This window comes from Chelonoidis abingdonii, chromosome 10, assembly GCF_003597395.2.
Source record: "Chelonoidis abingdonii isolate Lonesome George chromosome 10, CheloAbing_2.0, whole genome shotgun sequence".
In the NCBI taxonomy this organism is placed as follows: Eukaryota; Metazoa; Chordata; order Testudines; family Testudinidae; genus Chelonoidis; species Chelonoidis abingdonii.
This window is the reverse complement of record NC_133778.1, coordinates 81,759,096-81,775,116: the sequence shown is the minus strand read 5'-3', so window position 1 is coordinate 81,775,116 and position 16,021 is coordinate 81,759,096. Positions and strand designations below refer to the sequence as shown.

The 16,021-nt window shown below is 46.1% G+C and overlaps 1 protein-coding gene across 2 annotated transcripts in view; it reads right to left on the bottom strand.

Annotated features, from left to right (window-relative positions):
• The window catches only part of LOC116821324 (unconventional myosin-X-like), a 290,101-nt gene that overhangs the window by 140,244 nt on the left and 133,836 nt on the right, over nucleotides 1-16,021 (bottom strand). For both annotated transcript variants that reach the window (XM_032774422.1, XM_075070332.1), the window contains one exon: nucleotides 6,894-7,012. In XM_032774422.1, the coding sequence (XP_032630313.1) occupies nucleotides 6,894-7,012 (119 nt within the window). The remainder of the gene's footprint in view (nucleotides 1-6,893; nucleotides 7,013-16,021) is intronic.

Sequence of the window (16,021 nt, the reverse complement as noted above, 5' to 3'; positions counted from 1 at the left end):
TAATCATTGCTAGGTGTACTAGCAAAGAACTAAGAGACCTAGAACAACAAGGATACTTGCAGTGGCTGAAGAATGTTGGAGTTGTGCCCAGGCCAAAAATGTTTCCATTTGGCCAGGTAGCAGAAGCATTCTATTTCCAATGCCCACCAAAGCACTAGGCCATGAGGTGGCGAGAACCTGGGTTGGGATGCCTGATTTTCCCTCCATCCTGAGTTAGGAGGCCTGGGACGGGGGGCAGGCATAGAGGAAAGAGTGCAGACATCATTAGAAGTTCTGTGAACTAGAACTGTCTGGGTCAGTAGGATGCTAAGAGAATGATGTTGACTCTGTCATGATGTATCATCCTTTTGACCTGTGGAAGCAGGGGTATGGGAGGAAAGGCAATATATGAGGTCGTTCATCCAGGTCAGGAGAACAGTGTCACCCTGGGAGTTGCAACCCATGGCTTCAATGGAGCAATAGAGGGGAAGCTTTCTGTTTGTTTGGGGCACAAAAAGGTCTCACTGCAGTGAACCTCACTGTGTAAATATCTCACTTAAGACTCTGTCACGGGCCTCCCCCTCATAGTCTGCCAAGAAGCTTCTGCTTAGTTTGTCTACAAGGGAGTTGTGAATATCAGAAGGTACACAGTCTGTATCATGATGCAGCCTGATGCACCAGTTCCAAAGTCTAATGGCCTCCAGGCAGGGAATATGAGATCTCGGTTCTCCTTGTTTGTTTACAAAGACCACTGAGATGATATTGTCTGATGTTACTTGTATATGGAATGGGCGTATGGAGGGAAAGGAAGGCCTTGCATGCAAGGTGAACCGCCCTCACTTCTAGTATGTTTACGTGTCGTTTGGCCTTTCATGGGGTCCAGGTAAGCATCCCTCCTCAGGCGGAGGCATCTGTCACAATGGTGGTTCTGGGGATGGAAGGGCTGAAAAGAATACCCACCATGATTTCGTCCAGGTTTGACCACCAAGCGAAGGAGGTGATAACTCTGGTGGGATTTCCCACCTTGGAGTTGATGTGGTCCTTGTCTGGTCAATAGATCAAGAGAAGCCAAGCTTACAGGCAGGACAAATGAAACCTCGCAAACGGTGTCATAGCAATGCACCTGGTCATGTGACCCAGCAGTGAAAGGGTCCTGTGCACTGTGGTTCATGGTCAGTGGGTAATGCGTGAACCCAGGTTGCAGACTGTAAGAAACCTGTTTGCAGGGAGGAGCAGTGTCATGGAAATATAGTCCAACATTGCCCCTATCAAGTTTACTGTCTTTGTGGGTGATAAAACAGGCTTTTCTATGTTTATGCAAATGCCTAGTTCTATTAGAAGTTGTATTGGGAACCTTGTCGACAACTTAATCTCCTGACATGAGCGGCTTACCAGGAGGCAATTGTTCAGGTATGGGAATACCATTTAGCCCTGGTGTCTCATCAGGGCTGCTATTAAAGAGGAAACTTTTGTAAATACTCTGGGTACCATAGCTAACCCAAAGGGGAGGACTCTTTGGGGATTCGGAAATATGGGGAGTTGAGGCAGGACATGTTCTGTTGCTTCTTGATGTAAATGGAATTCTGCCTCCCACTGAAGAATCACCTTATAAGAGTGATCCCTGAAGTGGGATGAGGAAGAGTTTATGAGGAGGGAAGGAGAGAAATTCTAGGATCATCCCTGATGGATAACCTCTAAAACCCAACTTCCAGTAATGATCTTCCTCCAGATGTGGGCAGAGTGTGAGCTGGCCTCCCAAAGTGATGAATGAAGAGATGGGTGGCATCAGCGGTGGAACATGGATCTTGACCAAAAATGGCCTTTGGCTGTTGGTTGGGAGTAAGTAGAGGCCATAGCAGTAGAGGGGACCAAGAAGCAAGGCCTCTGAATGCTCCAACATTTCCGTGGAGGCTCAGCTTGGTGCTAGTAATAAGATACATGTGGAAGGGGTAGTCTTGGTCTATAGGACTGGCTCTGGTGTTTCCTCCTGGGGGGTCAAGTATAAATCCCTGGGGAAAGCAGAGTTGATCTGAGTCCTTTAATGAAAGAATAGACAAATCCCTGCATTCATTAAAGAGATCTGAATCATCAAAGGGGAGAACACCATCCAGGACCTGCCTAGGAAACCCTGATGCTTACTGCCAAGAGTCCCTTTTCATGACTAAGCCAATGGCCAGACCTGGAGAGCTGTTTTTGCCACTAGCTTTCCCTCATCTAGATGGAACTTAAATTGGGCTCGGTCCTCTGTGGGAAGTTGGTCTATAAAGCTTGCAAGCCTGGAATAGTTTTTAAAAATCGTATTTTGCTAATTGAGCTTGTAATTTAACACAAAATTGCAGGCCTGCAGAGGACAAGACCTTCCTCCCAGGAGGCCCAGTCTCTTACAGCCCATATCTGTTGGGGTGGCTCTTTGATAGTGCATCCAAGCCCTTTCTGTAACTGTCTGTACCACCAGTGAATTGGGGGAAGGATGGGAGAACAAAAATTCAGCTCCCTTGTCAGGAACAAGAATATCTCCTCTCAGCCCTTTTCACTGAAGGGGAACAGGATGCTGGAGTGTGCCATACCACTCTGACCAGTTCTAGTACGGCCTAATTGATCAGAAGGGTCATGGTGAGTGGTCCCCAAGATTGCAAGATATCCAGGAGCCAGCACCGACAGTCCTGGATCCTCTCTTGTGGGATCTGGAGGTCACTAGCACCACTTTGCAATAGCTCCTGGTACCACTGATGGGCATCTGGAGGAGACGGCAAGGAAGGAGCAAGTGTTTCATCCGTAGGTGACAAGGAGACACCCAGTGGAACCTGCAGATCCAGATTCACCTCCTCCTCCTCGTACACTGACAGATCTCGTTGACAGAAGGGAGAGTAGTGGTACAATTCTTGAGAAGGGCCCTGATGCCTGCCATAAAGATCCCATGGACCCCAATAAGACCAAAAGGAGATTGATCAGTTGCGGAGACCTGCAAGGGAATGGGTACCAGTGGTCCAGGGGGTAGTTGGGGGGTGGGTGTTGTACTAAAAGGAATAGTAAGCGTGTCTCCTTGAACGTCTGTGAGGCTCAACTGTGTCTGTAGACGTACTGGAGTCGCTAGTACCTCTCACTCATCTGAGTTCAAAAACGGCTCCAGCAGTAGTGATGGGACAGTCAATACTGGAGCACTCCTGGCCAGATAGCTGGAGGTGGGACTGTTCCTGGGACATCAATGTAGACTCATCCTCCAGAGTAATATCTCTCAGGAGGGCCAGGCTGGAGGAAAGTGGAGACTGTGGATAAGGGAGGAATATATTCTCCAGTGCATGAAAGTTTCCATATGCCTTGGTGTCCGAGGGGTTCCTGCAGTCAAATCTGATGGACCCGGTATGTCTACGGCAGCTGGATGGTCTTTAGATGAATGACGCAGTACTGATGATGGGTCCAGACCACCGCTTGTAGATGGAGCCAGTGAATGTCAGTACTTACACTTCGGTACTGAGGTGACTAACAGAACTAGTGGATCTTTCTTTTTAGGTGCTTTGCCCTCCAATCTGGGGGTCATTAGTGGAGCTGGCTCCTTAGGTTCTATGTGCAACATCTCACCAAACTTGCAGAGGCTTGGGAAAGGAGCACATCTCTTATTGATAGTCCTGGACGAGGATCTGTCCTCATGCCCATAAGAGTGCCCTCTGCCCTCCTTTGGAGCCCTAGAAGAACAGCCTTTGAGCTTAGGTGCTGGAGGCTCCAGTCCCAGGCACATGGTTGGAGGGGCACTGCTGGTTAATTGAGGCCAATGTAGAGGGGGGAGGAGGATCTCCCTGGCCTGGATTGGAGAAGGGGTTCATAGTTTTCTCCATCAGGTGATTTCTCAGGTAAAGCCCCCAGGCTTCCTGAGTTCTGGGTGTGAAAAAGAGTGACAGATACTACACTTTGCAGAGATATTCTCCTCTCCCAGTCAGTAAGGGCAACATTGATGTTTGTCACTGATGGGGAAGGAGAGAGGGCAAGAGATACAATTCTTTCTTAAATCCTGGGATTCTGGGCATAGCCCTGGAGCCTGGGAAGGGTTTTTCAACCAGGGAGAAAGAAAGGAAGAAAAACACTTTACTAAGTATTCTATGAACTTTTAACTATTAAGCTTAGAAATAAAACTATTTACAAATGTCTTTACAACAAGTTGTAAAGAGGACATAAAATTCTGACTCAGGCCATGCAGTGGTAAGAAGGAACTGGAGAGACCTTAGCTGGGAGCATGAGGAGATCCATAGCACATGTGCGAATCAACGGACATTGCTTGGAAGAATTTCTGGACTCAGGCAAATGGCATGCATGTGTACCCATGTGCGGAATACACATGGGGACCGTCACTCGAAGGAGACTCAGTGGATCACCCTTGTTGACACCCTCAAAGAATTCTAATAGATTGGTGAGGCATGATTTCCCTTTACAAAAGCTATGCTGACTTTCCCAACAAATTGTGCTCATCTACGTGTCTGATAATTCTGTTCTTTCCTATAGTTCCAACCAATCTGCTGGTATGGAAGTTAGGTTTGCCAACCTGTAATGACTTGACTCAGCTTTTCATTTTGAGTAACTGTAAGCTGGGACTATTTCAAAGATGTCCCTTTCATGTTTTAGCCTACCATGCACAGTCTTTGACAAAGCACAGGCCTCCAATGCAGAGCCCTCACCCCAGAGGGAATTTCACAACAGCACTACTAGCTTTAAGGATCCCTTCTCCGAGCCTTTCTATGCACACAGCATTGAAGTTACAGGGTAGGCCATCCATCACACAACAGGCTGCTTGAGGTGCTATCCTGAAGAAGATCCCAGATCCAGGTGCATCATGATTCTCCCTAAGACAGTACAATCAGCTGTCATGTCCTGTGGGAACACACACCTTCCAAGGGACCCTTCCCTTCTCTCGGCTTTTGCACAGAGCCAAGGCTGAATGAACCCAGCCTTTCTCTCCCCAACTCAGCCTGGCCTGAGAGATGCCAGCTCCTCCCTCATTTTGCTGTTGCTCTTCATCTGTCAGAAAACCTCCCAGTCTCTCCCCAGCCCCTATCCCCAAGTGGGGTCTCAGCATTCTAAACATTCACTTCCTACTGTTTTATCCAGTCTGGCATGTTGAAGGCAGATACTCTAGGTGGATGTGCCCAGGGGAGACTTGCCCCTTTATACTGTCACCTAGCAGCCTAAAGCACATCCTGGAACATGAATCAGTTCAGCCCAAGAGGTAGCCGTAAAGCAAAGACGTATCGGCCCTGTGGGGTTTTCTCCCTCTGCTCAGATGGTTAATCTCATTTGTGGAGGCTGAAGCACCCCTTCTAGATAACCTCTTTTAATGAACCAGATGCAGGGAAGAGAAACACTCTGACAGCCAGATTGTATGGTTATACAATGTCTTGGCCTCATCTTCCAGGAATGGGCCCTCCCCACCCAGGAATAACCCAACAAAGCTGCTTTCCTCATACTGTGGCTCAACAGGATTCTGAATGGCTCCTTTCATTCTCCCAGCCTTGCCTGACTTTGCCCAGCTCCCACCATTCAATACTGAAATGTCAAAGCTCAGAATGGTAATGAGCCTATTACACAATAAGAACTTCCTGGCAGCTCCATCCTTTGTACCCAGAATGACATCTGGAAATAGCTGGACACAGTATTTGGAGGCCCAGGGCAGGGAATGGATTTGGCAGGTCCATACGTAGGTCAGTGCAGAGAGACTAGCTGATAGCGAAAGACTCTGAAGGAAGCATTGTGCTTGCTGTATCAGTAATAGTGAATGGAATTGTTTTAAGTGTCCAGTCACTGCGTTTCATACATAGAGTCACCAAAGGGTCTAACACAAGCAAGGATGGATACCACAGCAATTGAATGGGAGAAAGTTCTGCCCAAGGAGTATGCTATTTTTTAATCGGTATCACCACATGTTATTGATCTGAACTGCCTAGGGCTCCCTTTGGTATTCTGAGTCTTCCCTGTAGCATTACACATGTTGGCTTTGCTGTAGTATGATGTGCGCTTGCTCCTGATAATTCTGCGTTTCTGCTCAGCAGCAGACTGCTGTCCTTCACAGTTAGATTTTATTAATACAGGACAAGATCTTCAAAAAGAAAGTCACCTATGCATGTGTAAAAACAGCAACTGTGCCCTCAGATGACTAGCTCCCTAAGGGTTAATGACCTACAGTACCATACAGTTATTCAGGTTAATAGATACCATGATGTTATGAACCACAGAAGAACCTAAATAGACCCAATAACATTAGGGCTCAGGCACTGTTTATATTCTCAGATATGTCACTTTCCTCACTAACGCAGATCATATTGTTTGTTAAAAGTTATACCTGAATACTGGCTCTACTAGTTAACAGGAAGATTGTACTGAACGAATCTGTAGTTTGTACTCATCAGTCAGGCCTGAGACTACTCACTAAGACCCAAATGGAGAGTTCCCATAGCTCAGTTACTGTTCTCTAAGATGCCTGGGTCTCTCTCTCCATCAGTTATTATATTCACACAACCCAGTCAGAAGCAGGGATGAACTCCACCCACCGCCAAGCTCCAAAACTCAGCCCAGCCCAGATGAAGCCTAGGAGCCCCCTCCCCCCCACATCCTGGATCCAAGCCCAGCTCCATACGAACAGTACCCAGTCACAGATTTGGTTCTGATATGAATTTTAATTTTTACCTCTTCCCCACTCAGTTACACGTAAGTTTTCATTGTCTAGTCCCTGAAAAAACACACTATCCTCCTTCTCTTCCTCCTCACATAGAGCACACAATAATCCATCAAACAGCCATTTTGCAGACCTCATGGTGCTGCTCATTTCTTCCCTTTAATATATGCAAATACTGCCACATTGGGGCAAAACCCACAAAATGACACTGAAACAGAGCACGTGATTGCAAGTGCACAGGAAGCCGGACACTCACCTGCTCCACAGTGAGGGGGGAACTGATCTCTTCTCCCCGAAGAATCATGGATCTCTGAGTCAGCACCTCAGACAGCTGAAAGGCATCCAAGCCCAGCAGGTCACTGGCATTGTTCAGTACTAGGACAGAAGAACAATAACTTTATTGCCCAGGTTCACCCTAGTGATATCGGCTTTTGCTCAGGGGCAGATTTTGGGTGGGGCATGGGGGGCATTGCCCCCCCAAACTGCGAGCCTCAGGCAGGCAGCCTGAATGAGGAAACAGAAGACCTCCCAGCTTGTGCCCCTGAGGCAGGGAATCAGAATTTTGTTTATAAACATGTAAGCAGAGTCAGGATGAGCTCCACCCTGACATCTGGTGGTGAATTATGGGGAGTGTGGAAAGAATCTCAGGGAGTGTGGAAAGGAATTCCAGGTATTTGCATTGGCACATCCAGCCCACCTAGCATAAGCCCATGGCAGCCTGGGATGGTTATTTTGACAGCGAGGATCCCCAATTTCTTTGTTATTGGGGCAGGAGGAAAAAAACATGCCGTCACCCTAATTATGTGAATGAGGAACTATGAGACTGCTTTATGACAGAAATGACCCAACCTAAATTAAGTAGTACTTGCTAGACGAGGAACATGGGTTCCAAAACCCAGTGAATTGAGAGAGGTTGGGGACTGGTGTGTGTACCTGATGATATGGGCCCCTTTTGNATTTGTTCCATATAGGAGTCTGACATTTGTACATAAATCAACATCTTTTCTGGTAAGGGGAAGGGCAAACAATATTGATCAAAACCAGCCTCAGTGAGCCATGCCCCTCCTAACAGTATGGGAAAACAGTATCAGATTGGAAGGCTAGGTCTGGGCATATCCAGGAGATATGACACAAAGTCTATATCTCACAGTTTCCATCCCACCAAAATATCTAAGAAGGCAAATCAGACAGACAGGAAAATGTCAGCAAATAGCCAACTCCAAGTGGAAGTGTCCAAAATGGAATTATGTAACTAATGAGCCAGATAATCCATAAATAAAATGTATGTCATTTTATGTAATGCTAGATTCTTAATCAGAACATCATGAAGTACTAGGGCCTAGATCACAAAGGCACTTGGCTGTTGCAACACCTAACTCAGGTGCCTAGAAAATCACTGGAGTACTGTGATCCAAAAAGCCTGAGTTAGGTGTCGAGACTCCCTATACAATGACTGGGGAAAGAAAGGCACCTCCGAATGGGATACACAAAATCCAGCATTCTAGGCAGGGACAGGGCGCTGCCTCAACTAGCCAATGAAGACACCAACGAGAGGGGTGTGTGCTAAGCTCTGCCCCCCCCGCCTTTGAGTTCAGAGCCTGAGGGCATGTCTACAGTACAAACTTAAGTTGACCAATGTTAAGGTCAATTTACAGCCACCACAGTAATTACTGTGATGGCTGATGTCCACACTGTCCTACTTCTGTCAGTGGTGCATGTCCTCACCAGAAGCACTTCCACCTACTGAATGGGGCACTGTGGGGGACTGAGAGACAGAGCTCTCAGCTCCGTGCGGCTCACTGCCAGGAGTCCATCTGCCCCTAGGCTCTCGCCTCCCCACTCCCCGCCAGAAGCAGGGGCCAGCCGCTCAGGCTTCTCACCTCCCTACCGGGAGCAAGGCGCAGCCACCCAGGTCTCTTGTCTCCCTGAGCAGGGAGCCACGCAGGGACAGCCAGGCTGGGAGTGGGGAGTCGGGGGCATTTGGGCTCTAGCTGTCTGGCTGTTGTGTCAATTTGACAAGACAGCCAATTACCGACATAAGTAACATAGTGTCTACACAGATACTACATCACCCTAACTACACCAATATAAGCCTTATGCCTCTTGTGGAGGTGAGGTATTATGTCGGTGTAGTATGGAACTTACATCGGCAGGGAAAGGCTGTAGTGTGTACACTAACATAATTAGGTTGACGTAAGCTGCCTTACCTCAACCTTACTGTGCAGTGTAGATCAGGCCTAAGTCCAAGCTACAAGGAAATATCTACCTATGCTTGTGATCTTCAGCCAAGAACCCCTCTCTTGGAGTCGGATGGCTTAGGGGCCTAAGTTGTTTCTAGCAAGAATGAATTAGGCACCTGCCTAGTTTTACACCAAACAGACAGAGGGTGCAGGGAACTTCCTTCATAGCCTTTATCCCAATAGTGACGCAATCAATATTTAATTATTTAATTAAAGTTGAACAACTTCAATAGGATCGATAAACAGGAGGATTTCTTTAGGGATGGACAACCCCTAAAACAGATGTAGCTGATATTTAAAAAAAAAAAAAAGAAAGAAAGAAAGAAAAGAATCCAATGCAGCCAAGAAAAACATCCAATCTTTATTTTAAAATTGTCAGTGATGGAGAATCCACCAAGACCCTTGGTAAGTTGTTCAAATGCTTAATTACTCTCACTGTTAAAAATGTATGCCTCATTTCTAATCTGAATTTATCTAGTTTCAACTGCCAGTCACTGGATCTTTTATACCTTTTCTCTGCTAGACTACAGAGCCCATTATGAAATATTTGTTCCCCATGTAGGTACATAAAAATATAATCACGTCACCACTTATCTTTCTCTTTGTTAAGCTAAATTAATTGAGCTCTTTGAGTCTGTCACTATAACGCGTTTTCTAATCCTTTAATCATTCCAGTGGCTCTTCTCTGAACCCTCTTCAATTTATCTACTGTGACAGACCCAGACCAGTGGGGTACAGGAGTCTGGTAGAGGGCAAATATACTGGTCATTGGATGAGTAGTTTTCTGTTCCCTGAGTGACCAGAGCAGGGGCTGCACTAGAGTAATCAGAAACCTACCCCTTCATGCAATGCTAGCAGAACGAAAATTATATATCTACTGCTTCTGGACCGGTATTTCCATAACGCTGCCTCCATGTGGAACATCTGTCCCAAATCTGGACCTTACCGTACAAAATCTGGTTCTTACGTGGAACCTCCCAAGCTTATCCCAGCTTGGATCTTATCTCGCTGCCACCAGCCGAAGTTTCCAGGTTCGGCCCCCTCGGTTCCCCAACCTTTCTTGGGGGACCCCTCCAAACCCAGAGCCCCTGGGTCTCCCTATCTCTCCCCCAGCTTCCCGCCCTTTCCTGGGTTGGCCGGTGCGATGCTGTCCTATTCCCTTTGGAATACAACAAGAGGCAATCTAGCTTCCCCGAGGCATTCCAAACCTAGTCAGCCACACACAAGAGATTACCCTCCTTCGTCCCGTAGTCTTTTCCGCCCTGGGACAATAGGAAAGTAAGACACAGAGCTTGGGCTTTTCCCTCCCTCCAGCCTGTCAAGATGTAACAGAGCTCGGCACAGAAATTCTCTCCCCTCTGCCTCACTAGGAAAGAACTCCCACAAGTTTTAAAAAGAAACTTTATATAAAAAAGAAAATACAGAACAATAATACTGCATAAGAAACTCATACAGGAATATGGCTTAGAAGAACTAGGAATAAATCTCTGATTAAAAGATGCCCAATTAAACCAGTCCAGCAAATCAACACCCCATGTAAATACAAATTCAAAGCACAATCAAGCCGATACTTTGGTTCCTTTGTATCTCACTTGATAGTAAATATTGAAAGAAGATGGAGTTAGAAGAAAAGCTTGTTTACTCACAGCCGAGGAAACAAAAGACACAGAACAAAGCCAAAATCCTCAGAGGTTCCACCCTTACTTTTGAAAATCGGTTTCCTGATTGGTCCTCTGGTCAGTTTGTTGTTCCCTTTGTAACCCTTTACAGTAAAGAAAATTAACCAAGCTTAACCTACCTATCTATTATGACAGCTTCCCGTCCCCCCATTTCCACCCAGGGCGGGAGGCGGGGGGGTAAACTCTGCACGAACTTTTGAACTCTGGGTGGCACTGACCAGAGAATTCAGGTTGTTGGACTTGGGGTGTGATTGGACTATAGACCATAAGGGGGAAAGGACATTGCCAGACGTACTTGAAGGTGGGCTTTTTGCTTATTGTTTGTGTTATATATCTGTTTGTGTTGTTTCTCCAATGTATGCCACAATTGTTTCCCCCTTATTAAAGATTTGCTACACTCAGACTCCGTGCTTGCGAGTGGGGAGTATTGCTCTAAAGGCGCCCGGGGGGGTGGTATGTAAGTGTCCAGGTCACTAGGTGGGGGGCTCGTAGCCGTATGCATTGTGTTATTGAAACGGAACCCCTGGATACTGAACCCGGCCCTTCTTGCTGCCAACTCAGAGGGGGAGAAGGGTTACAAACAGAGTGATTAACAAGTGATTAAGGTAAGAAAGGGTGGTTAGGCTGTTTCCTGAAGTTCAGTGATCTGTTCCAAACTTGGTGAACTGCAAAAAGTAAGTAGCCTAAATGATAGAAAGTAATTGTAGATTTTTCTACAATTGTTTCAACTGTTGTATTCAAGAGGTGGTAATAAAGTTACTAATATTTTTCTTTGAGAAGATAACTGATTGTTTAGATAAAGGAAATGCAATAGACCTAATCTACCTGGATGTCAGTAAGGCATTTGATGCAGTTTCACATGAAAAACTATTAGTTAAATTAGAGACGATAAGAATTGATATGAGAACTGAAAGGCGGATAAGGAACTGGTTAAAGGGGAGACTACAACGGGTCATACTGAAAGGTGAACTGTCAGGCCACACGGAGGTTACTAGCGGAGTTCCTCAGGGATCAGTCTTGGAGCCAACTTTATTTACCATTTTTACTACTGATCTTGACACAAAAAGTGGGAATGTGCTAATAAAATTTGCAGATGACCCAAAGTTGGGAGGTATTGCCAATACCGCAGAGGACCGGAATACCATACAGGAAGATCTGGATGACCTTGTAAACTGGACTAATAGAAATGGGATGATATTTAATAGTGCAAACTCATGCATTTTGGGGCTATCAACAAGAATTTTTGCTATAAACTGGGGATTTATCAGTTGGAACTGACAGCGGTGGAGAAAGAGCTGGGTGTATTGGTTGATCACAGGACGACTATGAGCCATCAATGTGATGCAACGTATCAGATGAGGAATTTCCAGTAGAGACAGGGAAGTGTTAGTACCATTATACAAGGCACTGGTGAGACCTCGTCTGGAGTATTTTGTGCAATTCTGGTCTCCCAAGTTTAAGAAAGATTGATTCTAACAGGTGCAGAGAAAGGCTAATAAAATGATCTGAGGAATGGAAAACCTATCTTATGAGAAGAGACTCAAAGAGCTTGGCTTGTCTAGTCTAACCAATAGAAAGCTTAGGGGACATATGGTTACTCTGTATAAATACATCAGAAGGATAAATACCAGGGAGGGGAGGGAGAGAAGTTATTTAACTTAAATATCAATGTGGAGCCCAGAACAAATACATATAAACTGGCCATCAACAAGTTTAGGCTTGAAATTAAGCAAAGGTTTCTAGTCATCAGAGGAGTGAAGCTCTAGAGAAGCCTCCCAAGGGGAGCAGTGGGGGCAAAAAATCTAACTGGCTTCAAGACTGAGCTTGATAAGTTTATGGTGGGGATGGTATGACAGGACTGTCTACAATGGCATGTGGCACATCAGCAACTGCCTATAGCAAAAATCCCCAATGACCAGAGACAGGTCACTAGATGGGGAAGGCTCTGAGTTACTACAGATGAGGAGGGCACTGATGGGGAGGGCTCTGAGTGTACTGAGTTATCAGAATTTTTTCCCAGGTATCTGACTGGTGGGTCTTGCTCCAATTGATCAACATATTTAGGGTCACGAAGGAATTTTCCCCTGGGTCAGATTGGAAGGGACCATGGGTGATTTCCATCTTCTTCTGCAGCATGGGGCATGGGTTACTTGCAGGTTTAAACTAGTATAAATGGTGAATTCTCTGTAACTTGAAGTCTTTAAACCATGATTTGAGGACTTCAGTAACTCAGCCAGAGGTTAGGGGTCTATTACAGGTGTGAGTGGGGAGGTTCTGTGGTCTGTAATGTGCAGGAGGTCAGACTAGATGATCATGATGGTCCCTTCTGACTTTAGTAAGTGTATCTGAGTGAGAATATACATTACAATTTTAAATCTAACCAGTGTTCCATAAGTGACTTGCCACAAGATGTCAGAACATGTTAGTATTAGAGCTGAGTAGGTCTAATATTTATTTAATTTTCTTTCTTGATATAGGAATTCGATACAATGCTCCTGTCAGATATTTTTGTTATTATCTCCAAAAACACTAGAGTTTTCAGTTGCCTAAGTAGACCCTAGAATCATGATTAAAGTTGCATGCACCCCCGAATCTGAAATGGTGCTCTGTGGCAGGGCTGCCCCGAAGGTTCAGGGGGCATGTGGTCTTCGGTAGCGGGGGCCCCCCGCCTCAGTGGTAATTCGGCGGCGGGGGATCCTCCTGCTCCGGAACCTGCCGCCAAAGTGCCCCGAAGACCCACGGCGAGGTCCCCCAGCTGCCGAATTACCGCCAAAGACCCAGCACTTGGGTGGCGGGTCCCACTTCGGCAGTAACTCGGTGGGGCGGTCCTTCCATTCCGGAGCGGAAGAAGGAGTGAAGGACCCTGCTCCAGGGCCCTCGAAAAACTCTCGTGGGGGCCCCTGAGGGGCCTGAGGGCCTGGGGCAAATTGCCCCACTTGCCTCCCTCCTCTGGGCGACCCTGCTCTGTAGGCAGGCTCGGAATTTGTACCCCCAAACCCCATGCGTGGCCCTGTTGGCCTGACTGGAGCCACCCTCAAAACACAGAAGTCAAACCACACCTATACTTTTGCTGCTTCTTTGTTCACAGAGAAATCACCTTCTGAGACTCATTTTTAAGACCCCAGATACATTGCATGCAGACAATACTAGCAGTAAACATACTGCCTTTGGGGCATATTAGTGAGAGTTAAAGTCAGTTGACAATGTACTGAAGGTTTCCCTCACCCAAAGCACCAGACTCAGAATTTGTTCCATATAGGAGTCTGACATTTGTACATAAATCAACATCTTTTCTGGTAAGGGGAAGGGCAAACAATATTGATCAAAACCAGCCTCAGTGAGCCATGCCCCTCCTAACAGTATGGGAAAACAGTATCAGATTGGAAGGCTAGGTCTGGGCATATCCAGGAGATATGACACAAAGTCTATATCTCACAGTTTCCATCCCACCAAAATATCTAAGAAGGCAAATCAGACAGACAGGAAAATGTCAGCAAATAGCCAACTCCAAGTGGAAGTGTCCAAAATGGAATTATGTAACTAATGAGCCAGATAATCCATAAATAAAATGTATGTCATTTTATGTAATGCTAGATTCTTAATCAGAACATCATGAAGTACTAGGGCCTAGATCACAAAGGCACTTGGCTGTTGCAACACCTAACTCAGGTGCCTAGAAAATCACTGGAGTACTGTGATCCAAAAAGCCTGAGTTAGGTGTCGAGACTCCCTATACAATGACTGGGGAAAGAAAGGCACCTCCGAATGGGATACACAAAATCCAGCATTCTAGGCAGGGACAGGGCGCTGCCTCAACTAGCCAATGAAGACACCAACGAGAGGGGTGTGTGCTAAGCTCTGCCCCCCCCGCCTTTGAGTTCAGAGCCTGAGGGCATGTCTACAGTACAAACTTAAGTTGACCAATGTTAAGGTCAATTTACAGCCACCACAGTAATTACTGTGATGGCTGATGTCCACACTGTCCTACTTCTGTCAGTGGTGCATGTCCTCACCAGAAGCACTTCCACCTACTGAATGGGGCACTGTGGGGGACTGAGAGACAGAGCTCTCAGCTCCGTGCGGCTCACTGCCAGGAGTCCATCTGCCCCTAGGCTCTCGCCTCCCCACTCCCCGCCAGAAGCAGGGGCCAGCCGCTCAGGCTTCTCACCTCCCTACCGGGAGCAAGGCGCAGCCACCCAGGTCTCTTGTCTCCCTGAGCAGGGAGCCACGCAGGGACAGCCAGGCTGGGAGTGGGGAGTCGGGGGCATTTGGGCTCTAGCTGTCTGGCTGTTGTGTCAATTTGACAAGACAGCCAATTACCGACATAAGTAACATAGTGTCTACACAGATACTACATCACCCTAACTACACCAATATAAGCCTTATGCCTCTTGTGGAGGTGAGGTATTATGTCGGTGTAGTATGGAACTTACATCGGCAGGGAAAGGCTGTAGTGTGTACACTAACATAATTAGGTTGACGTAAGCTGCCTTACCTCAACCTTACTGTGCAGTGTAGATCAGGCCTAAGTCCAAGCTACAAGGAAATATCTACCTATGCTTGTGATCTTCAGCCAAGAACCCCTCTCTTGGAGTCGGATGGCTTAGGGGCCTAAGTTGTTTCTAGCAAGAATGAATTAGGCACCTGCCTAGTTTTACACCAAACAGACAGAGGGTGCAGGGAACTTCCTTCATAGCCTTTATCCCAATAGTGACGCAATCAATATTTAATTATTTAATTAAAGTTGAACAACTTCAATAGGATCGATAAACAGGAGGATTTCTTTAGGGATGGACAACCCCTAAAACAGATGTAGCTGATATTTAAAAAAAAAAAAAAGAAAGAAAGAAAGAAAAGAATCCAATGCAGCCAAGAAAAACATCCAATCTTTATTTTAAAATTGTCAGTGATGGAGAATCCACCAAGACCCTTGGTAAGTTGTTCAAATGCTTAATTACTCTCACTGTTAAAAATGTATGCCTCATTTCTAATCTGAATTTATCTAGTTTCAACTGCCAGTCACTGGATCTTTTATACCTTTTCTCTGCTAGACTACAGAGCCCATTATGAAATATTTGTTCCCCATGTAGGTACATAAAAATATAATCACGTCACCACTTATCTTTCTCTTTGTTAAGCTAAATTAATTGAGCTCTTTGAGTCTGTCACTATAACGCGTTTTCTAATCCTTTAATCATTCCAGTGGCTCTTCTCTGAACCCTCTTCAATTTATCTACTGTGACAGACCCAGACCAGTGGGGTACAGGAGTCTGGTAGAGGGCAAATATACTGGTCATTGGATGAGTAGTTTTCTGTTCCCTGAGTGACCAGAGCAGGGGCTGCACTAGAGTACTCAGGAACCTGCTAGAACCAATTAAGGCAGAAAGGCTGATTAGATCACCTGCAGCCAATCAAGGCAGGCTAATCAGGGCACCTGGGTTTAAAAAGGAGCTCACTCCAGTCAG